Below are 25,709 nucleotides of genomic sequence, written 5' to 3'. Positions count from 1 at the left end.
TTGACACCGGGAACATTGGCCCACATGTCAGATTATGCCTTGCGGATCCTAAAAAGGGACCCCCGCATTGCCAAAATGATGAACGATGACGACTACTGGTTGGCCAGCATCCTGGATCCACGCTATTAAGGCAAATTACAAAACATCATGCCACAGGAGAACCTTGACCTAATATTGGCTAATAAACAAGCAACTCTGGTAAATCGGTTGCTTGAGGCATTCCCAGCACACAGCAGCGGTGATGGTTCTCACACGAGCCGTACGGGCCGGGGGCAGCTTGGCAGAGGTGTTCGTGGTGCACACAGCAGAAGTGGCGTTGGAGACAGGGGTTTCATGACAATGTTGTGGACTGATTCTTCAAATACCGCTCACACAACTGGTAATAATGCATCGATGGAAAGTGACAGGAGACAGCAGTTGTCAACTATGGTTACAAACTACTTTTCCTCCCATATCGATGTTCTCCCACACAGGTCGTTCCCCTTTGACTATTGGGCCGCTAAACTGGACACCTGGCCTGAATTGGCCCAATATGCCTTACAGGAGCTCGCTTGCCCAGCTGCAAGTGTGCTATCGGAAAGAGTCTTCAGTGCAGCTGGATCAATCCTGACAGAAAAAAGGACCCGTCTGTCAACCCAAAATGTGGATGATCTAACCTTCATTAAAATGAACCACGCATGGGTTTCCAAGGATTTTGTCCCACCTTCCCCTGATGACACATAGGGTGACAGAAAAATGGCTTGCTTTGGTCCACCTCTTCCTGGTACTTCACCTATTTCGCCTTTTGCATCAGCTGAATGTCCAACATCAACATATGCCACTTTCTAAAACTCCCTAACTGTGCTGCCTCCCCCCCCATGGCCGGGGTCACCACCTACCGCACGACACCGTGCGAGTGCCGTTGCCCTGGACAGGTGGGTAGGCCGACTCTTGGGCGCGGGCACTGGCACAGGGTCCCTCATAGTGCAATCAAGTGTCTCTGACTGTGGTGGTGCACACCCGCCGTCAGACACACCGCTGTACTATGAGTGGCCCAGTGCCAGTACCGACGCCCACGAGTGGGCCCCCCTTGCTTGGGCAGGGCCCCAGCATTTGCAATCTTTACCTCTCCCTGCTCCTCCGCTGTGTAATCTGGGCCGTCAAATCCATACTGTGCCTGACACCGTCTGAGCCTGCCTCCTGAGACATATATTTTGAATGTGTACGCTATCCATACATGTTATCCGGGGATACGGTACCCTTTCTAACCTTTGTGCAATCACGTGCAATCCATACTGTGCCTGACACCGTCTGAGCCTGCCTCCTGAGACATATATTTTGAATGTGTACGCTATCCATACATGTTATCCGGGGATACGGTACCCTTTCTAACCTTTGTGCAATCACGTGCAATCCATACTGTGCCTGACACCGTCTGAGCCTGCCTCCTGAGACATATATTTTGAATGTGTACGCTATCCATACATGTTATCCAGGGATACGGTACCCTTTCTAACCTTTGTGCAATCACGTGCAATCCATAATGGGCCTAACACCGTCTGAGCCTGCCTCCTGAGACATATATTTTGAATGTGTACGCTATCCATACATGTTATCCAGGGATACGGTACCCTTTCTAACCTTTGTGCAATCACGTGCAATCCATACTGGGCGTGAGAACGGCTGGCGAGCTGTTAAGCAAGCTACAGCACCTGTCCAGACAAGTACAGGGATTCCCTAGCGAGGAGACTTATTTGATTGTTTTCAATGTTGGGACAGCAATTTTTGGGGCGCACTATACACTGGAACATTCCAAAGGTGGACATCAGACACTGGAGCAGCATTTACAGGGCCCATTATACACTAGAGCATTAGAAATGGGGCCCATTATGTTTGGAGCATTATTTGGGCCCATAAGACAGTGGAGCTTCATCCATGGGGACCAACATATACTGTAGCATTATGTGGAGCTCATCATATACTGTTTCAAACATTATATGGGACCAATGATTCTGTATGGAGAAATAGATGGGCCTCGTCATGAGATGTAAAAAGTGAGGTATTTTTCATTGTACTATACCGCTATCTATCTGCCGTATCGGAGCATGATGAGTTGTGGTATGTGTTAAAGGGGCGCTCTTTCGCCCAGGGCACATGAAAACCTGCAGCCAGCCCTCCCCCCCCACAACTTTAGCCAAATAACCCCCATTTTTCAGTGCGTAACTTGTATTATGAAGTTAATTAAGGTTGACAAGCTTAAGTAAGAAGAATTGATGCTTTTGGCATTCAAATGGGCACTGTAGGTGTGTTTCCTGTCCTCCTCTCACTGCCGACTTTTATTCCCCATTGACTTACATTGGGTTTCGTGTTTCGGGACGAACCCGACTTTTCCCTATAATCGGACGATCTTGCTCAACCCGACTTTTGGAAAAGTCGGGTTTCACGAAACGAAACGCGACCCTAAAAAACCAAAAGTCGCTCAACTCTAGTGCTGAGTAGTAAGCTATTGGTCTCTATTTCCCTCCATGTTGTTGTGTCAGTACTGGGGTAGCATGTCCTCCCTGCTCTGTGCAAAACAAGAAAAATGGCTGGTCATAGTTGAGAATGCCTAAGGCTGTGGCTGACACAATGAGCAGTTTGAGAGAATGGAAGGAATTAATTGCTTCTTGAGTGAGATCATAGGGGTCTGATGACAAGCAGTCATAAAGTGGTTGCATCATTTGTGAAGCAGACCTTATCCAAGGCCTGCAGCAGGTCACCATACCTAGGAAAGTGTGTAGATGCTGATGTGACCTGGGTAGAGGGAGATTTTGAATTGCCTGTTTCCTGTCTTCAGTCAGGTGTCTGGTACCTTCGGCAATACAATGTCCCAAAAATGGTCACCTTTTGTTTGTAATACTGTAATTTGTCACGTGAGACCTTGCAACCCTTTTCTGCTAAAAAAAAACATAGCAAGGAAACTGTAGCTTCCCTGCAGGACCTCTGGTCCATGCAGAACAGCAAAAGGTCATCCACGTACTGTACTAGTACAATCTGCGGATGAAGTGATTGCCACTACTCAAGGATCCCTGCCATCGCTGCTGAATAGATGGCAGGGGATTTCTTTCCCCCTTTGTGGGAGGACTGTCCAACAAAATTGTTTACCTTTTATGAGTAAAGGAAAAAGATACTGACAGCCAGGGTGCAGGGGTACACCTGCTAAATCAATGACTGTGAAACATTTTGACATCACTGGGATCTGTGACAGATGTGTGTGGATCAGGGACAATTGAGGTTATACTCCCTGTAACATCATTAATAGCCCTTAAGTCATGAATAGTGTTGAGCGATACCATCCGATACTGAGAAATATAGGATCGGACTGGATCAGCCCGATACTTTTTGGGTATCTGGTATCGCCGATTCCGATACCGGAAGTACCATACAAGTCAATGGGACAGAAATATCGGAATTAAAAAAAATCCCTTTCTTTCCTTGTACATCCATTTCGGGAGGGGGGAAGAGTGTGGGCGGTGCGTGGGCGGACACTGTGCGTTTCTGAGTGTGCGGACAGGGACTGTGCGGGCCTGCCGGGGGCCTGTGCCGGCTGTCGGGGGTCTGTACGGGCCTGCCGGGGGTCTGTACGGGCCAGCCGGCTGTCTATAAGTCCCATCGGGCGAAGCCTGCTACAATGACAGTGATTGACACATTAGCCAATGATGGGACTGTAGTAGTCCCATCATCCGGCTAATGTGTAGAATGTAAAAAAAAACATACATACTACATATATACTACATATTTACTACATTCATACAACATACATACATACTTCATATATACTACATTCATACAACATACATACTACATACAAACTTCATATATGCTACTTTCATACAACATACATACATACTACATACATACTTCATATATACTACATTCATACAACATACATACTACATATATACTACATTCATACAACATACATACATAGTACATACTACATACATAATACATACAACATGCTACAGACATACAAAATGCATACAACATACATACTACATACCACATACAATACATTCATACATACATACTACATACATACAACATACATACATACAACATACATGCATACATACTATATATATATACTACATTCATACAACATACATACATGCTACATACATACAACATGCTACAGACATACAACATACATGCATGCATACTACATATATACTACATTCATACATACTACATACATACTACATACATACTACATACATACAACATGCTACAGACATACAACATACATGCTACAGACATACAACATACATGCTACAGACATACAACATACATGCTACAGACATACTACACTCATACAACATACATACTACATACATACTTCATATATACTACATTCATACAACATACATACATACTACCTACATACTACATACAATAGATTAATACATTCATACAATACATACATATAGACATACAGTACATATATCATAGAGTACATACTCACCATAACTTGTCACTTTGTTCCCCGAAGCCAATGTCATCTGTGGAAAAATATGAAAAAAACAAACACTCCCTGATCCGCAGAAATCCAGTGTCCCACGACGATCTCCTGTAGAGAAAAGCAGCATCAGCTGATGTGACCGCTCTTTAGGGGGCTCCTCCGCCACTGTAAAAAAATAGTCCCTAGTCTCACTTTATGGCAATTGCTGCGTGGGAACTTTCTCACACAGCAATGCCAAAAGTGAGACTAGGGACTATTTTTTTTACAGTGCGGAAGGATACCTACCTCCCGTCATTGTATTCCTGGGACCCGCAGAGAGCGGTGGCATCAGCTGATGCTGCTCTTCTCCACGGGAGATCGTCATGGGACACTTGTGGATTTCTGTGGATCAGGGAGTATATATGTTTGTGATTCTCATATTTTTCCACAGATGACTTTAGCTTCGGGGATCAAAGTGACAAGTGATACTGAGTATGTACTCTATGTTATATGTACTGTATGTCTATATCTATGTATTGTATGAATGTGTTGTATGTAGTATGTATGTAGTATGTATGAATGTAGTATATATGAAGTATGTATGTAGTATGTATGTAGTATATATGAAGTATGTATGTAGTATGTATGTATGTTGTATGAATGTAGTATATATGAAGTATGTATGTAGTATGTATGTATGTTGTATGAATGTAGTATATATGAAGTATGTAGTATGTATGTATGTTGTATGAATGTAGTATATATGAAGTATGTATGTTGTATGAATGTAGTATGTTGTATGTATGTAGTAAGTATGTAGTATATATGTAGTATGTATGTAGTATGTATGTTGTATGAATGTAATATATATGTAGTATGTATGCAGTATGTATGTATGTTGTATGAATGTGGTATATATGTAGTATGTATGTATGTTGTATGAATGTAGTATATATGAAGTATGTATATAGCATGTATGTAGCATGTAGTATGTATGTTGTATGTATGTAGTATATATGTAGTATGTATGTAGTCCCATCGGACGATGCCTGCACACACAAGACCCCCGGCAGGCCCGCATAGACCCCCAAGAGGCCCGTACAGGCCCCCGACAGCCGGCACAGGCTCCGGCAGGCCCGTACAGGGCCCCGGCAGGCCCGCATAGACCCCTGAGAGGCCCGTACAGGCCCCCGACAGCCGGTACAGGCCCCCGGCAGGCCCGTACAGACCCCACATCATGATGCGCACAGACCGCACATCATGATGACATCATTTCAGCAGCCCATCACAGCCACAACAGTGGCTCATTGCATTATGGGGACTTCCGATTCCGGTATCCGATATTGAAAAAACATCGGTACTCGGTATCGGAATTCCGATACAGCGAATATCGGCCAATGCCCGATATTTGCAGTATCGGAATGCTCAACACTAGTCATGAACCATTCTGTGTCAGGGGAACCCTTGGGTCCTTTTTTCATAATGGGATACAATGGGGTGTTGCAGGGGGGAAGATCTTTGCACCAGAACCCCTGCCTTAACATACTCTTCAATATCTCTGCTCAGGGCCATTGATTTTGCTAGGCTCAACGGGTATTGCGTTTAACAAGGAAGAGTAGTTCCTTTTTTTTTCAATTTAATCATCACAGGGGGAATGAGCAGCTGACCCACTTCAGTTTTTCCCCTTGCCCAAACATTGTATGGCACCTGTCCCATTTCCTCATCCTCAGGCTTTTTGGTGTCAGGTGTTAGTTTCACTGCTTTTGTCATATACACCATTCTTGCAATCTTACACAAATGTTTACCTGAGAGGGGACTTGTGACTGTAATACCCTCAGGAGAGTAGTGGTAAAAAAGAAAATTTTTTCAGCTCACCCCAAAGAAGACAGCTATAAGTCCGATCGGTGCACGGAATGTGGAAACAGGATCCCTCTGCAGCAAAGCGTAATATGGAAAAAAATTCCAGCATCCAGATCAGTAATTAGATTAAAAAAATTTTTATTCCTTTATTCCAAAATTTAAAAAAATCATAAGATTCTCCATCATGATAAGAGACGCATCAGGACGTGTAGTTGGACGTGTTTCGGACAAAAAAACAGTCCTTATTCTAAGACGAAGGTCTTAGAATAAGCACTGTTTTTTTGTCCGAAACACGTCCAACTACACGTCCTGATGCGTCTCTTATCATGATGGAGAATCTTATGATTTTTTTAAATTTTGGAATAAAGGAATAAAATTTTTTTTAATCTAATTACTGATCTGGATGCTGGAATTTTTTTCCATATTACCCTCAGGAGAGTACTGTATGGTGGCCTGGATTGCACTCAGCACATCGGCTCCCAGTAAATTCATAGGGGTATTGTCACTAACAATAAGTTTTGTAAGCACCTCCTGGCTATCTCGTAATTTTAGTCTTATTTGTTTAGTCATGGGGGCTTCTGTCACTTGCCCCTCTACCCCCACACATTTCAAAATCTCATTAATCATGTCTGGCATTATCAAGTCTTTGTGTACCACAGTCCCGGCTGCCCCAGTGTCAATCAAAAATTCTGCCTTTCTCCCTCCCGGCATTGTTATGGTGGTCATCAAGGCATGACCAAGTCCGGAGGGCACACAGTTGTCACTGGGTTGCCAGTTTCCTAGTCTGGATGTGGGGGAGGTGGAAGGTTGGTCTGCTTACTCTCCTTTATAGTGTTTTTGCAATGGTTGACGTAGTTCCCATTCTCACCACAATTCCAGGACCTCATTTACATTCCTTTGGTTAGAAGATAAGTGTTAAGATAATAAAAAACAGTTATTTAACTTATCCTGTCAGACGTTTATCAAAACGTGGTAGTTTCGGAGCAGGTGATGGCGCCAACAATGGCTGACGTGGCGCTTATCCGATGTGGTCCTGTAGCTAATGATGATCAATCTCCTGGTGGCAGCGGTTAGTCCGCGGGGCCCTTTGTCAATATACTGTGGCCGGAGGAGCGTGGGCCCGACAGATATACACTGGAGAATCAGGACGCAGATGGCCGTCCTGCACCCGGTCTTTCTCTGGCAACATGCACGCAGTACTCACTAGCCTGGGAAGTTCAACACCTCGCTTTGTGGAGACCAATGGGCGCACTGCACGTCTCTCTTCACAGTCTGTCAGTAGTGGTGGGGAAGCTCGAGCGCGGACCTGTGTTATATTGATGTTCAAAGGCCAGAGCACTCACATCCCCTTACTATGCGCTTTATCTTCCCACCAAGTCTGCCAGTTTCTGCGCGTGGTGAGTCTGTAAGCGCTTAGCCACACCCCCTGTTTCCACCTGCAATGATTGGTTGATTGGTCTGGTCTCTTAAGCTTTCGTCCGGAAAACAGAGGAGACAGCCCTGACAGTTCTTGACCCGGCACAAAAAAGTTACCAGCGGCACGGTCTTCTTCTTACAGTAGCTCAATAGGACAATAATAGGGTCTATGAGGAGGAAGCTGATCTGCCATTTTCTTATCACAGATATCAGAAAATTCATTATAAATGGGTGGTAACATAGATACTTTAGTGGTACATTCCATATCACGAGAACTTGCATGACCTGTTACAGATATATTCTTTGATGAAAAGGTGATCTCCTTGGTCTCCCAGGCAAATTTGACAATGCTAAAGATGTTTTTGTGTTAACAAGCTTGAAAGGGGTAAAGTCCTAGGATACCTCAGAGGGTTACACACATGTTTTCAGCGCAAATGGTGTCTTTGTAATATTGTAAATCATGAATCCACTTTGAATTGAAATTTTGAAAAAATTTAACGAACTTGAAGAATTCAAATTTAAAAAATATTTTGTCATCTCTATGGTCCACCATTTGTCATACTGTTTTTGGAAACTCTCAAAGAAAGTATGTGAGGTTCTAAGAAGTAGCAGAGACTTCAAATATCCAGTACACCACCTAAACCTCCAAGAAGCAATTACCGTATATACTCATGTATAAGCCGACCCGAGTATAAGCCAACCCCCCCAATTTTGCCACAAAAAACTGGGAAAAATTGACTCACTAGGGTGGAAAATGCAGCAAAATAAAAATAGATACCAATAAAAGTAAAATTGAGACATCAGTAGGTTAAATGTTTTTGAATATCCATATTGAATCAGGAGCCCCATATAATGCTCCATACAGTTCATGATGGGCCCCATAAGATGCTCCATACAAAATACACCCCATATAATGCTGCACAATGGTTAATAATGCCCCCATAAGATGCTCCAAAGAATAATATGTCCCATATAATGCTCCATAAAGGTTATGGCCCCATAAGATGCTCCATAGAATGTGTTCCATAAAATGCTGCATAGATTATGCCCCCATAAGATGCTTCATAGATTATGCCCCAATAAGATGCTCCATAGATTATGCCCCCATAAAATGCTCCATAGATTATGCCCTCATAGGCTGCTCCATAGATTATGCTTCCATATGCTGCCCCATAGAATATGCCCCCATATGCTGCCCCATAGAATATGCCCCCATATGCTGCCCCATAGAGTATGCCCCCATATGCTGCTCCATAGACTATTCCCCCATATGCTGTCCCCATATGCTGCTCCATAGACTATGCCTCCATATGCTGCCCCATAGAATATGCCCCCATATGCTGCTCCATAGAATATGCCCCATATGCTGCTCCATAGAATATGCCCCAATATGCTGCCCCATAGAATATGCCCCCATATGCTGTTCCATAGAATATGTGCCCATATGCTGACCCATATGTGGCCCCATAGAATATGCCCCCATATGCTGCTCCATAGAATATGCCCCCATATGCTGCCCCATAGAATATGCCCCCATATGCTGCCCCATAGAATATGCCCCCATATGCTGCCCCATAGAATATGCCCCCATTTGCTGCTCCATAGAATATGCCCCTATATGCTACCCTATAGAATATGCCCCTATATGCTGCCCCATAGAATATGCCCCCATATGCTGCTCCATAGAATATGCCCCCATATGCTGACCCATATGCTGCTCCATAGACTATGCCCCCATATGCTGCCCCATAGAATATGCCCCCATATGCTGCTCCATAGAATATGCCCCCATATGCTGACCCATATGCTGCTCCATAGACTATGCCCCCATATGCTGCCCCATAGAATATGCCCCCATATGCTGCTGACGCGCCCCTGGGGCCATGGGATTCTCGGTACCTGGCCCGTTAACTTCAATGGGAAATGTCACAGTGGCAGTGACCCGGTCCGTGGCCCCTAGCGGTCATGTAAATTTGGTGCGTAATTAAATGAGAATATAGTTTATATGTGATTTGTGACGGCACCTGTGGTATTCTGGTCAGAGGCGATCAGCGCTGCAATGCCGTTCCCCTGGGACCGTTGGTATGATGCAGCTGAAGTGAAAATCACTCTCCACAGGTAGAGCAGTAGTCCCAGGGCCATCGAGAATAGTTTTTGAGGTGGTGATGTAGTGGGGAGTGAAAATTGAAGCTGTGCCGGGTTGATGACACAGGAAGGAAACAGATGACGCAGTTGAATGCACTTCCAAGACTTTACTCACAGTTCTGTTCATGATACAGATGCCCGCTTTAGTGCTGAATCCTCCAGGAAAGGGGGTCCAGTCATATCCCAGGCAAAATAAAGTACACCCTTCCAGCACTCCCTGCCAGTTTGTACCTTCCCTGGCCGTCTCCACAATGCTACCTGCTGCTTTCCTTCCTTTCAGCATCTCAAAGTCAGTGTCCCAGGGCAGCTGCCGTGGATCCTGTCAGATAACATGACTCAGGAGTTTCTTTGATCCTATGTGGCTGCCTTTCTGGCGAAGATAACTGTGGTAATTCGCTGCGGCCCATAAAGTAGCCACAGCTGTCAGCGAGCTAGTTAAGTCACGATGTACACTCCACTAGGCTAGGGGCTGAGACCATTCTGCAACCTGGACTCTTTCCCCACCTGATGGCTGTCAGCATGGGACGAGCCCCACGGGGAGCATTCTCCACCCGTGCCTCTAGAAGAACCACTCTTTCCTTCAGGGAGCTTTCCTTCAAAGTCAATCCGTCCAGCAGCTCCTCCTGACAGGAGCTGCTCCAAACATGTCCTTTCACTTCCCCTCCCTCTGAGGGAACTCCCAACTGACTACAAATCTCCTGCTCTTTTCCTAAGCTCCGCCCACCTCCCAACAATCTTTATGAACCAAGCAGGGTCCATAGAGGGTGTTCTGCTGTTCAAAGTGTGAGTGGGATGCAGGTGTGGAGTGTGTTCAGGTGTCCCCATCTTTTCTGGTCGTGAGATACCACACCCCTGGGTGAGGTGCGGTACCTCTGTGGCGACTGAACCCTCAGGGGCACCACACTGCCCCATAAAATATGCCCCCATATGCTGCTCCATAGAATATGCCACCATATGCTGCTCCATAGAATATGCCCCCATATGCTGCCCGCTTAGGCTGCTCCATAGACTATGCCCCCATATGCTACCCTATAGAATTTGCCCTCATATGCTGCTCCATAGATTATGCCCCCATATGCTGCCCCATGGATTATGCGCCCACATGCTGCCCCAAAGAATATGCCTCCATATTCTGCTCCATAGCCTATGCCCCCATATGCTGCCTCATAGAATATGCCACCATATGCTGCCCCATAGAATATGCCCCATATGCTGCCTCATAGAATATGCCCCATATGCTGCTCCATAGACTATTCCCCCATATGGTGTCCCCATATATTGCTCCATAGACTATGCCGCCGTATGCTGCCCCATAGAATATGTTCCTATATGCTGCCTCATAGAATATGCCCCCATATTCTGCTCCATAGAATATGCCCCCATATTCTGCTCCATAGAATATGCCCCCATATTCTGCTCCATAGAATATGCCCCCATATTCTGCTCCATAGAATATGCCCCCATATGCTGCCCCATAGAAAATGCCCCAAAATGCTGCTCCATAGACTATGCCCCCATATGCTGCCCCATAGAATATGCCCCCATATGCTGACCCATAGAATATGCCCCCATATGCTGACCCATAGAATATGCCCCCATATGCTGCTCCATAGACTATGCCCCCATATGCTGCTCCATAGACTATGCCCCCATATACTGCCCCCATATGTTGCTCCTTAGAATATGCCCCATATGCTGCCCCCATATGCTGCCCCCATAAGATGCTCCATATATTATGCCCCCATATGCTGCTGCAAAAAAATGCCATACTCACCTCTCCTGCTCAGGACCCGGCACCTGAGATATTCACCTGTCCGGGGTCCACCGCTGCTCATTGCTGTCTGCTGCTTCCCGTGTCAGTGACTGTTCAGCCAGCAGAGGGCACCGCGCGCACTAGCCATGTCACCATGCCCCCTGCTACCTAAACGTCACTGACACAGGACGCAGCAGACAGCGGTGAGCAATGATGGACCCGGGACAGGTGAATATTGGATATACTTACCCCCTCCTGGCGCGGTCTCTGCAGCCCCGCTTCTCTGACTCCTACAGTCTCTGGCAGCTCTTCCTTCAGTGGTCACATGTGCATATTCATGAGTTTAAAGAGCGGTACCACGTGACCGCTGAAGGCAGGAAGGGAGACCGTGGGAGAAGCGGGGGGCTGCAGAGACCGCGTCAGGGAGGGTCAGTATGATCTCTGACACCCCGCTCCACCTCCCCCACTGACCCCCAGGTATATGACGCATGTACAAGCCGAGAGGGGGACTTTTAGCCCAAAAAAATGGGCTGAAAATCTCGGCTTATACACGAGTATATACAGTAATCCAGAAAATTTCTGTGCCTGATGCCATGATGGTCAATCCTCTAATCATGCACTCAAGGGAGGAAATGGAGCATGACATTTTCACCCATCTAAAGTTATCTAAAGTAGTAACATTACCCTGTAACTGTTCTCCAATACGATATTTTAACTAATGCAGACTTCTAAGCCGTTCACAAATAAAATATTAATTATAGTAATGTTATTATTTCTCATTATTACAATAGTAAGAATACCATATATATGTATTTATAACAATTTTTTTTTTTCCTAAAAAGAACAAGTTATCAAATCCCCAAAGAATGAGAGAAGAGCTACCAAGTGCTGGAAGACGCACCATTCTCGAAAACAGGACCCATGAAGTCCTCTTTGAATGGAAAGGAGGTACATTTTATTGATTACCTAGACTGTCGGTATGATCCCCTGTAATGCCCTATATTGGAATAGTCTTAACTATTAGTTTCAGTTTTATTCAGTGGGGTAACTCCAATTCCTACCAGTAATGTTGGTCTCATTCCTATTTCTATATTTAGAGCCCATTTGATTTACCATGTATTACCAACACATGGATATTAGTAGTTCAACCTTTGAATGTGCACCTTGTACAAGCTCTTCAGGGTGAACCAGATTGCTTCACTCAAGCAATGTTAATTTTGGAGTCTCTCCTTTACCGGCTGCTAAAACAATGGCCGCTCCCACAGTCTATATTCATGAAAGGGTCCTGTCCACACCACTGGCATATGCTCAACAGGCTGAACAGACCAACAAGTCACCATCCATGTTTGTGAGTGCCCTTTCACAAGTCTGTTCAACCTAAATACTGTATAGATATGCATGTGAGGAATTCTAGATAATTTTGCAACCATCTTTGCCATCCTCATAAAAATAACTGTTTTTAGGGAAAAAATACACATTTCTATTGTTTTAGTATAGATACGTATGTCCATCAATAGCCAATATAATCCCTTCTAAGTGCTAAACAAGCAAACACAGTGCATCTATGCTGAGCTTTCATCTCTGGACAGGGAGGAGTAGACAACACTGTATGGTCACTTCCGTGAAAGCAAATATACAAAAAGGCGAGCATAATATAAAGTGTCTTATAACAAGTTCTGCTTTGGAACATAATGAATCTTATTTTCTTGCTCCTGCTTTCTAAAGGTAAGAATTTTCCAGTCACAACATCTCTATCTTATTTCTACACTTAGATTACTTATCATTTATAATATGTATTTTCATTTTACAGGTTTTTTAAGTTTAACATTTTTAAAGTGTGTTTTGTTTTCTTTTTTTTTTAAAGAGTCAAATGTAGTTGCAAATACTTTCTCAAATAAAAAACTACTTTGGCGATCCATTCCAAATTATATTTGTTGAACTAATTTAGGATTAAAAGATTTTAGGATTCGTGTATTTGTTAGGTTTTAAGTTTTTTTGTATTTGTTTTTATGATTTACATTTCTTTCATCATTCTTAAAAAATCAAGACATATAAAGTAAATTATGCAGACATTCAAGTATAGTCCAACACATCCCTGATTGAGGCTGCCAAGAAATGACTCTCCTGCCTGATGTGGCCAAAAAGTAAATAGAGCAAATTCCAGCGATTTCTTTGATTAAAATAATAAAAGACACCTTTATGCCAAAACATAGTAAAAAATAGCAATCTTGGTCTATCTGACTAAATGTGTTCTTTACCATGCATTTCAGACTAAAAATAAGTCTTTAATCATGGTAAAGTAAATAATTGAATCAAAAATTATAGCTGAATCAAATATACAAAAAATATAATTTTAGATTTATAGCAGTTTTATGTGATTTTATAATGATAGTATGACAGCAACAACAAGAAACTCAACTTTACCTTTATACTTTGGGTCATTGCCAAACAACATCAACTCAACAGGATCCTAATGGGGAACAAATATGTTTTGAAAAATCCATTTAAAATTACTTGAATTTTGTATATGTTAAAAAAATTGAAAAATGGCTAATATGTTTTGAATTAAAATTTTGACTTACCGGAATTTTTATTATATTTGTAAAGAATCATCAAAATTTATTTTATTTATAAAAATTATATATTTTATTTAGAAGAGTAATCTGTTTCTATATCACATTTTTTTAGCCATTCAGGAATTCTGACAGATAGTTCTAGTGATATTTTATTAACATATAGATATATCTATATCTATCTATATATATATGTATATATATGTATAATTGCCTTAAATTGTCCATCATTCACTTCCATCTTGATGTCCCCGAATCCCACAGTCCACCACGCTGCACCAGAAGTACGCCGACCACCATATTGAAATACCCAAGTGATGGGTATTCCAATTTGACACCTGTGGTACCAGGCCCTTCCATAATACCACCAGCGGGACACTGCTGGAACCCCTCCGTCGCCACCAGACCACCTGCCGCCGCCGGACCCCCCTGCCGCCGCTACTGCTGGACCCGCCGCCACCTCTGCCTGCCCACCCACCTCTGTGCAGTCACAGCCAGCAGGAAAGACCTCGGCTTGCGGTCTGTGCTGGAGATGGGGTGCGGGTACCCCCTGGTGGTGCCGCACCCCATCTCCAGCACAGGCCGCAAGCAGCGGTCTTTCCTGCGTGGCTGCCCGCCGCCGCCAGGAACCCCCCCGCCGCTGGACCCCCCGCCACTGGATCCCCCTGCTGCCGCTGCTGGCCACACCGCTGGACCCCCCGGCCGACCCGCCGCTGCCAACGAGGGGGGTATAATGACGGGGGTGTAACGAGGGGGGTGTAATGAGGGGGGAATCACCACACATGTACACACACACACACATTTACACACACTCACACACACACGTACTCACATACACACACACGTACTCACATATACACACACACACGTACTCACATATATACACACACACACACACACACGTACTCATATATCCAGCACAGGCTGCAAACCACACTCTTTCCTGCTTGCTGTGACTGCACGGAGGTGGGTGGGCAGGCAGCTGCGGGACACACACACGTACTCACACACACACATGTACTCACACACACACATGTACTCACACACACATACACATGTACTCACACACACGTACACACATGTACACATGCACACACATGTACCCACACACGTACACACACGTACTCACACACACTTCCCTCCCAATGCGATAGCATCAGGCACACCTCTAGTATATACAGTATATAAGTATTTGATGCGGGATGTCACAGAAAAACTAATAGTATGTGTCACAGATGGAAAAATAGTATGTGAATTATAAAATCCATTAACGCTGACAATGCTTTTCCTTCATGTCACACTTGCGGGGACATGAAAGCTGAAAATAATGGGACACTTGCTGAATTCTTACACTCTGTAGATGCATTAGCAATCCCAAAATCAATCGATGATATTGTAAAATATTACTTTTTTCCATATGAACCAAATCATAGTGCACAAAGTCAAAATAAAAATCTTAACAACTAATAAAAATAAAAATAATACAAACAATAAATAAACTTAACTGGCACACAAGCACACAATGTGAAACCTGCACAGATTAGATCCAAGCTCTATAAATAAACAAAGTTATTTCATAGCTGAATATACCCAATTTATGTGACGAGATTTTGGGCTATATTGTTCAATTTAGACAAAAAAGGTAAATTGAAGTCCTAATTTCACATTTGATGCAGACTGGCTGTCTGATGCAGTATTTATGACTTTAATCACCTCTTTTTTGCCATTTTATATATATGAGAACTTTTTACATGAAAGTTTGTTGGATCACTAAACCACCCGCATGTTGTTATCCAGCTGGGGTTTAGGCTTCCAAAAATGCATACAGTATATTAAAAATATCCATGTAGGCATCAGGTAGCAGAAGGATTTTTTTCTCAACGGCAGTGGGTGCATGTGCAGTGTCATGCTAGGTGACGGGTCTTTGCTTTATCGGCGTAATGCTAATCCGTGCACTGTTGATGGACCTATCACCCGAAAAATGTTCGTCTTTATAATGCTTAATGTAAAAAGGAACAGGTTTTGACTTTAGCATGTTTAAAATGATAAACCCCAGCTGCCCACTCACATGCTAGTGTTCTAGATGGCCAAAATTTTGTAACAATTCCCTTTTAGCTCTTGAGTTGACTGCTGCCGATCTAGATGTGTGTTAACTAGAGATGAGTGCACCTAACAAAATTCAACAAATCGCGTACATTTACCAGAAAATTCTGTTCACAGCTAAGTTATTCTCCTTGAATTGAATGTCCCTTTTAACACTGTGGGGTCTCTTCAGACTCTAAAGCATGATAAATGTAAGATGAAAAAAAAGCAAAACAAAACTTATCCTCACTTCACCACTCACCTGCCTTGCTATCACCAGCTCAGTGCCTGCTGTCTGGTCCTCATAGACACCTCTGCTTTCCCCTGTCACAAGCCATATCTCCCAGCTTGTTTACTCTAAGCTGGGACGTCCAGGTGCAACTAGGCCTCAGAGGTCGCACTGCACATCCCACACAGGGAAATGTAACGTGCATTCATCACTGACACCTCGTTTCAGCCAGAAGTCCTAGACTACAGTAAATAGGCCATAGCTACGATGGCAGAAAGAAGAAATTCTGAGAATAGATGCCGGGCAGCGAGCAGCATGCTCACTCCTATACTTTATGCTCTTGGATATTTGACCTGCTCACTCTGGGTCATGACTTCTGGCTGTGACCAGGCTCTGACATGTGAAGCATAGTAACCTCCAGGGCCCGTCACAGTCAAAAGCCCCAAGCTAGAGATGGGGGAAAGAAGACTGGATGGTGGGAAGCAGAGCCATCAAACAGGTGAGCAGTGAAGTAAGTGTAATTTTGGGGGGATTTTTTTCAAACTTTTGTCGGCTGTCTATGGTTCAGCAAAGCAAATTGACAAAAATTCTCAAAATTGTAGATTTTGTGTATATTCAAGTATAATTCAGTTACACTGAAATAAATTCTCTCGCCTCTAATCTTAACTTCTCTGTAATCTTACAGTTCTATGCAATCTGGTTCCCAAATTGGTTTCCAATAGTGGATTATAATAAAAAATTGTTCTTTTTGTTCTATGTTACATTATGAAGCTATCTTGGTCATAGTGACATAAAATATTTTAATTTGCAGTATTTCAAATTAACAATGATATCTTTAGCAGTGATTAAGATTCCGATGGCCCTGTATCAGCCAGTGGATGTCATGTTTGTGGATGTGGAGACCACCGCCGAGCTCTCCTGTGTGTCCAGTGAACACTTAGAGGCTGGAACTGGGATCTCCTGGTACCGAAAAAGTTGGAGAACTGGAGGAAACATTTCACTAGTAAAATCCTGTGCTTTGGATAATGGCCAGAATAAATATGTCTGTAGTAATAGACCTTATACAGCTACACTTCAGATACGTAACACACAGACCAGCGACTCCGGAGATTACATCTGTACATCTCACATCGATAATATCATTGGAAATGGAACCGCTCTGGTTGTCAGAGGTAAGACACATCATATAAAATCATGATTATTTTGAAGTACACAGAAAAAAAAAATAAAATAGAAAGAAAAACAATTTTCACCTTTAGGATCTGACATTTTTCACATTTTTCATTGTCAAATTGCAAAAGCATTAACATTTTAATTTTTTCTGTATGTTTTTGTGGTAAGAGTTTAAATTTTAATTGTGCCATTTTGGAGTACATATAATTTATTAATCAAATTAAAAAAATAAGAGGGAATGCAACAAATAACAGCATTTCTGCAATTTTGTATATTTGTTTTTTAAAATATGGTTTTATAGCATTCACCGAATGGTTTCAATGACATGTTAAAGGGAATCTGTCACCCCTTGAGATATCATATAATGATACCATTCAATTGTGTGTCACATAAGGATTCTCTTAGTACTTTTGCTTCCCCCTGACGCCGCACCTTTCATGCATAAATACCTTTTTATATCGGTTCAGATGTATGTAAACTGCTGCTGTCCGATCCGCTGGGCGGGGCTTATTCACCTGCTCCCCCCCTCCCTGTCTTGCACTACACAAGAAGAAATGAGTAGAGCAAGACAGGGAGGGGGGAGCAGGTGAATAAGCCCCGCCCAGCGGACCAGACAGTGGCAGTTTACATACATCTGAACTGATATAGAAAAGGTATTTATGCATGAAAGGTGCGGGGTCAGGGGGAAGCAAAAGTACTAAGAGAATCCTTATGTGACACACAATTGAATGATATCATTATATGATATCTCAAAAAAGGGGTGACAGATTCCCTTTAAGTTTTTTCAGAGGCTCAGCATAATTAACACAATATCAAGCTTACATATAAATTTATTACTTTTGCATACTAAAAATAATTTAAATGAAAATTTTGTTTGTGTCTCCATATTCTTGGGGCTATACCTTGAATTTTTCTGTATACAAAACTTTGAGAAGAATAATTTTTAGCAAGATAAATTGATTTATTTATTTATATCGTACGGGAGTAAATTCAACTTTTTGGTCACCTTTTATTCCAATTCCTGCAAGAAGAGATTAAAGAGAATAAAAAAAGAGAAATTCTGACATTCTGTTTTTTACATGTTAAATAGCATCATCAATACAAGCTCAATTTTTTGTGTTTTTTTCTTTGTATTTTCACATTTTGTTCATGTCAGGATGTGGCCTTCCTTCCTTGAGCTGCATATTACATTTAACCCCCTAGTGACAGCCAATTTGGTACTTTATGACCAAACCAATTTTTGCAATTATGACCACTGTCAGTTTTATCGTGATATATTGTACTTCATATTAGCGGTAAAATTTCTTTGTCAAGACTTGCGTTTATTTATGAAAAAAATGAAAATTTGGCAAAAATTTTGAAAACTTTGCAATATTCAAACTTTTAATTAAACACTAAAACCAAACCTAACCTTAGCTATAACCCCAACTTTAACCCCAGCCATAACCCTAACTCTAGCCCATCACTAACCCTAGCTATAACCCCAATCTTAACACTTGCCCCAACCCCAACCCTAGCTATAACCCAAACTATAACCCCAACCATAACCCTAGCTATAATCCTAACTATAACCCCAACCCTAACCCTAGCCCAAACCAAACCCTAGCTATAACCTCAACTATAACCCCAACCTTAACTCTAGCCCCAACCATAACCCTAGCTGTTACAGAACCCCCCAGCACTCCGAATAGGAGATGTATGCCCTTAATGCATCAACCGACCGGCTGCGACCCCCTGGGCAGAGGTAAACGAGATATCCAACTTCTGACCTCCCCCCACCTTTGTAAATCCCACAGCTATTGTAATGTTAATCTGGCGTCTTAACTGGAGCCTGTTATCTACTGGCACAACACACATTGATTGATCTGCCCTCTGTATGTATATATATACCGAGACCGATGAGTAAAATGTTGTCACACTGGAAATACATGGCGTAGCAGTGATGTTTTATATGTTCCCATGTTACAAAGCCTTTTGAACCAGCGTCCTTAATTCAGAAGTGAGGAAAAGCAGAGTGAATGTCCTGAGAAACGGGCTAGTAATGTAACAGGTATTACAGCATAGAAGACCCCGTTACTAGAGTTGAGCGACTTTTGTTTTTTTAGGGTCGAGTTTTGTTTCTTGAAACCTGACTTTTCCAAAAGTCGGGTCGAGCAAGATCGGCCGATTATAGGGAAAAGTCGGGGTCGTCCCGAAACACGAAACCCAATGTAAGTCAATGGGGAATAAAAGTCGGCAGTGAGAGGAGGACAGGAAACACACCTACAGTGCCCATTTGAATGCCATAAGCATCAATTCTTCTTACTTAAGCTTGTCAACCTTAATTAACTTCATAATACAAGTTATGCACTGAAAAATGGGGGTTATTTGGCTAAAGTTGTGGGGGGGGAGGGCTGGCTCCAGGTTTTCATGTGCCCTGGGTGAAAGAGCGCCCCTTTAACACATACCACAACTCATCATGCTCCGATACGGCAGAGAAATAGCGGTATAGTACAATGAAAAATACTTCACTTTTTACATCTCATGACAAGGCCCATCTATTTCTCCATACAGAATCATTGGTCCCATATAATGTTTGAAACAGTATATGATGAGCTCCACATAATGCTACAGTATATGTTGGTCCCCATGGATGAAGCTCCACTGTCTTATGGGCCCAAATAATGCTCCAAACATAATGGGCCCCATTTCTAATGCTCTAGTGTATAATGGGCCCTGTAAATGCTGCTCCAGTGTCTGATGTCCACCTGTCATGATCTGGTTCAGGTTGGAGCCAGTGTTATTGTAACCACTAGAGGGAGCAAGGCAGGAAGCATAGTCAGGTGAAGCCGAAAGTCAGTACACTGGATAAGCAATACTTTAGCAATGGAGCAGGCAGATAACGAAGTCAGAGGAAAAGCCAGAAGTCGGTACACGGGATCAGCGATACTTAGCAGATGGAGCAGGCGGATAACGAAGTCAGAAGAAAAGCCAGAAGTCGGTACACGGGATCAGCGATACTTAGCAGATGGAGCAGGCGGATAACGAAGTCAGAGGAAAAGCCAGAAGTCGGTACACGGGATCAGCGATACTTAGCAGATGGAGCAGGCGGATAACGAAGTCAGAGGAAAAGCCAGAAGTCGGTACACGGGATCAGCGATACTTAGCAGATGGAGCAGCAGCAGCAGCAGCAGCAGGAGCAGGAGAAGGAGCTTGACTACAGGCTGGAAGCACAATAATCACGCAATGAGGAAGTGTACTGGCTGAGGTTATATAGGGTGGGCAATTAGCAATTAATGGGCCAATTAGGAGAGCACAGGGTGGAGCTGATCAAGAACAAGAATCACTGGTATCTGGTTTTGCATGGGATCTTCCAAGCAGCCGCATAGCTCAGATGGCTGAGCTGCTGGCCAGCAGACAAGAGGTTCCCGGTTCGATTCCTGACAGTACTCCCCTCCTTCCAGGATGGCCTCTGGACATCTCAGTGGCTGGTTTATCTGGATACCTCTGATGGAAGATTCTTGTTAACCTAGAAGCATGAACATTTTCCTACGGTTCCCATGAGTTTTCTTCTGGTCCGTAACCCTTCCATTGCACAAGATACTGCAGGTTACCTCTGATTCTCCTAGAGTCCAGAATCTTCTCCACAATAAATTCTTCCTCGCCATGGACCCTTTCAGGTGGAGGAGGAGGCTGAGTTCTTCCTGGAAATGGATTTTCACAGAATGGTTTGAGCAGAGATACATGAAACACTGGGTGAATCTTAAGACTGCTGGGAAGTTCCAATCGGAAAGCAACTTTGTTAATTTGTGCAGCAATTTGGAAGGGTCCTATGAATTTTTGTCCCAATTTAGAAGATGGCACGTGTGTTTTTAGGTTTTTAGTGGACAACCAAACCTTGTCACCCACGTGCAGATTAGGAGGTTCTCTATGGTGTTTATTTGCTGCTTTTTTATAGTCTTCTTGGGCCTTTTGCAATATCTCAATTAATTTCTCCTGGGATTCCTTTAATCTGTTGAGTCGGTCAGCAACCGCAGGGGTAGAAGTTTCAAAAGGAAGATTAGGAATACATACTGGATGCAAGCCATAGTTAGCATAAAAAGGACTTTGGGCTGTAGAGCTGTGCTTAGCGTTGTTATAGGCAAATTCCGCTGTTGGTAAATAGTCCACCCAATCATCTTGAAGATATGAAATGAAGCAGCGGAGGTATTGCTCGAGAGTCTGGTTCGTCCTCTCCGTCTGGCCATTTGATTGCGGATGGAAAGATGTAGAAAGATTCACAGTGACTCCCAGGGCTGTACAGAAGCTTTTCCAGAATTTCGATGTGAACTGCACCCCTCTGTCGGAGACTACATTATCAGGAGTCCCATGCAGCTTAAAAACCTCTTTGATCATAAACTCAGCAGTTTGTTCCGCAGTAGGAATTCTTTTAGTTGGGATGAAATGGGCCATCTTTGTGAGTCGGTCTACCACAACGAGAATCACAGTCATCTTTTTAGATGGAGGTAGATCCACGATGAAATCCATTGAGATTGATCCCCAAGGTCTGGATGGAACTGGAAGAGGTTGTCGAAGTCCTAAAGGAGAGGAACGTGGTGTCTTATTACGTGCACATGTTACACAGGAGGACACATATTTTTTCACATCCCTTCTACAATTAGGCCACCAAAAGGAACGAAGTAGTAGTTCTTGGGTTTTCATGACTCCGGGGTGTCCTGCAAGTTTAGAATCATGGACTAATTTGAGGACTTCGAGTCTCACCGATTCTGGGATATAAACCCTGTGGTTCAGCATCCAAAATCCCTTCTTGAAAAAAAGATTGACATCTTTAGGAGGATGGTTAAGAAAAGGGTCGTTGTGGTAGCCATTTTTAATCTGAGCAAAAAAAACTTTAGAGTCCAATATTCCCAAAAAATTTTTGGGGCCCAGAATAGTACTGTCAGTATTAGAACTCTCCTGAGGTTCAGAACAAATCCTGGACAGGGCGTCAGCTTTGCCATTTCTCGAACCAGGCCGATAGGAAATTACAAAATTAAATCTTGAGAAAAACAAGGCCCACCATGCCTGTCTCGCAGACAGTCTTCTTGCTGTGCGTAAAAACTCTAGATTTTTGTGGTCAGTGAGGACGGTCACCGGATGATTGGCACCTTCTAGGAGATGTCTCCACTCGGAGAAGGCGACTTTTATGGCTAAAAGTTCTTTATTTCCAATGTCGTAGTTCTTTTCCGCCGGTGACATGGTATGAGAAAGAAATGCGCAAGGATGAAGCTGCATCTCATCTCCAACTCGCTGAGACAGAATGGCTCCCACTGCAGAATCCGAGGCATCCACTTCAACAACAAATGGTAGTTCCGGATTTGGATGGACTAGTAGTGGTGCAGAAGTAAAAAGATTTTTTAATTTGTCAAAAGCCTCCTGTGCCTCTGTAGACCAAAAAAAACCTTGGGTTTTCTTGGTTAGCAAGGTGATTGGCAGAATAATTTTTGAAAAGTTTTTAATGAATCTTCTGTAGAAGTTGGCAAAGCCAATGAAGCGCTGAACGTCTTTCAAATTCTTTGGGGGTGGCCAATCCACCACTGCATTGATCTTACCAGGATCCATGCTCAGACCTTCTGGGGAGATGACATATCCTAAAAATTGGATCGTGGGTTGTTCGAATTCACATTTCTCAAGTTTTATGTAGAGATGATTCTCCTGTAGACGTTCCAAGACTAACTGGACTTGCCTGCGATGCTCCTCCAAGGTATCTGAAAATATAAGAATGTCATCGAGATAAACAACAACAAATTGATCCAAAAAATCTCGAAACACATCATTAATGAAGTGCTGAAAGGTGGCTGGGGCGTTGCTAAGGCCAAAAGGCATCACTAGGTACTCAAAATGTCCGTATCTTGTTCTGAAGGCGGTCTTCCACTCATCTCCAGGGCGAATCCGTATGAGGTTGTAGGCCCCTCTCAGGTCCAGTTTAGTAAAAATTTTAGCAGAGCGGAGTCTTTCTAATAACTCTGGAATTAACGGAAGTGGGTAGCGATTTTTTACGGTAATTTTATTAATTTCCCTGTAATCGATACATGGCCGCAGAGTTGAGTCTTTCTTTTCAACAAAGAATAAGGGTGCCCCAGCTGGAGATGTAGAAGGTCGGATGAAGCCTTTCTCTAAGTTTTCATCCAGATACTCTCTCAGTACCTTCAGTTCTGGTTCAGAGAGATTGTAAATTCGCCCGAATGGAATAGTTGTTCCAGGAAGCAGCTCGATGGGGCAGTCATACGGACGATGAGGAGGCAATTGATCAGCTTTTTTCTTGCTGCAGATATCAGAAAATTGTTGGTATTGTGGTGGTAGTTTATCTTCCTTCGTATGAGAAATCTCAGATACTTGGATTTGTTTAGGAACAGGTGGATCACTATGGCAATTGTTCTTACAGTATTCTGAAGGGAAGGTAATGGTCCTTGAAGCCCAGGTGATAGAGGGGTTATGAGTTGAGAACCAGGGAACTCCTAGGATAACAGGAAATTTTGGAGAGGAAATCAGATGGAAACTGACAGTTTCGTGATGATCAGGTTCCATACAAATCTCAAGTTCAATCGTCTCATGAGTAACAGGTCCAGAAGATAAGGGTGATCCGTCCACCGTTTCCATTTCGATTGGTATGGATTTAGTTCTGCTTGAAATATTATTATCCAATGTGAATTTTAAGTCCATAAAATTCCCTCCTGCTCCAGAATCTAACAAGGCCGAACATCGTACTGTTTGGTTGCCCATTATGACCTGAATGGGAATGACAAAATGAGATGATGATGCACACATCTTGTTTTTCTCCTGCGTTACTGATGAAATCTTCTGCATACTAGGATATGGCTGTTGGGAGAGGTCTGTATCGCTTGCAGTCATGTCGCTTATGAAGGCTATAGTCCTCTTATTAGGACAATTGATGGCGAAATGACCTGAGCCCCCACAATAGAGAAATAAATTTTCAGCCCGTAGCCTCTGCTTTTCTTGTGCTGAGAGCGGTTTTCGAATAACATCGATTTGCATCGGTTCAGACACACTTTGCGTCTTTTGTTCATGATTAGACGAAGAGAAAGAAAAGGCAGGGTTATTTTCCAGTACTCGAAGTCTCTCCTTTCTCCGCTCGGTGAGCCTCTGGTCTATTCGAACACATAGGTGAATAAAGTCTTCCAACTGATCAGGGGTTTCGCCCCTGGCAAGCTCATCCTTTACTGACTCTGATAATCCTCGTCGAAACTGACTTCTCTGGGCCGCTGAGTTCCATGTGGTGTCGGCCACCCAGCGACGGAACTCTGATGTATATTCAGCGACCGAGCGTCGTCCTTGGCGTAAATTATGCAATTTGGTTTCTGCTGTGGCACAACGGTTTGGATCATCAAAAACTTGATTCATAGCTGTGATGAAGGAATCTAAGTTATTAAGGATGTCATAGTTCTTTTCCACATATGGTGAGGCCCATGCAAGAGCTTCATCAGTCAGGAGATTAATCAGAAAAAATACTTTCTTCCTATCGCTGGTAAATGGAGCAGGTTGCATTTGGAAGTATATCCGGCATTGGTTGAGGAATCCTCGGTACTGCTGACGATCCCCACTGAATTTTGCAGGCAGCGGCATTCGTGCGTTTGATTCTGGGCTTGAATTGCGCATGTCAAGAAGTTGCCTTTGTAGTTCAATTATTTCCTTTTGTTGGCCTGATACTACTGTTTGTAGTTTAGAATATTTTTCTTGGTAAGTGGTACAAAAACTTTGAAGTTCAGAAACTTGTTTTGTCAGGGTGGCTACAACGGACTCCATTTTGGCGCGTGATTATTCTGTCACGATCTGGTTCAGGTTGGAGCCAGTGTTATTGTAACCACTAGAGGGAGCAAGGCAGGAAGCGTAGTCAGGTGAAGCCGAAAGTCAGTACACTGGATAAGCAATACTTTAGCAATGGAGCAGGCAGATAACGAAGTCAGAGGAAAAGCCAGAAGTCGGTACACGGGATCAGCGATACTTAGCAGATGGAGCAGGCGGATAACGAAGTCAGAGGAA

The 25,709-nt window shown here is 43.3% G+C and overlaps 1 protein-coding gene across 2 annotated transcripts in view; it reads left to right on the top strand.

Annotated features, from left to right (window-relative positions):
* Nucleotides 1–25,709, top strand: part of LOC141082717 (uncharacterized) — a 140,650-nt gene that overhangs the window by 50,425 nt on the left and 64,516 nt on the right. The window contains exons 2-3 of one of the 2 annotated variants that reach the window (XM_073566651.1): nt 12,476–12,581; nt 17,360–17,689. In XM_073566651.1, coding sequence (XP_073422752.1) covers nt 12,500–12,581; nt 17,360–17,689 — 412 coding nt within the window. In that variant the 5' untranslated portion in view covers nt 12,476–12,499. Of the gene's footprint in view, nt 1–12,475; nt 12,582–17,356; nt 17,690–25,709 lie in introns of both variants that reach the window. The other variant, XM_073566650.1, reaches the window with a different exon arrangement.

Source organism: Dendrobates tinctorius, unplaced genomic scaffold, assembly GCF_039654945.1.
Source record: "Dendrobates tinctorius isolate UK_male_01 unplaced genomic scaffold, ASM3965494v1 ptg000019l, whole genome shotgun sequence".
NCBI classification, from domain to species: Eukaryota; Metazoa; Chordata; class Amphibia; order Anura; family Dendrobatidae; genus Dendrobates; species Dendrobates tinctorius.
Note: the sequence above shows the minus strand (reverse complement) of the source record. Positions and strands in the feature narration are given on the sequence as shown.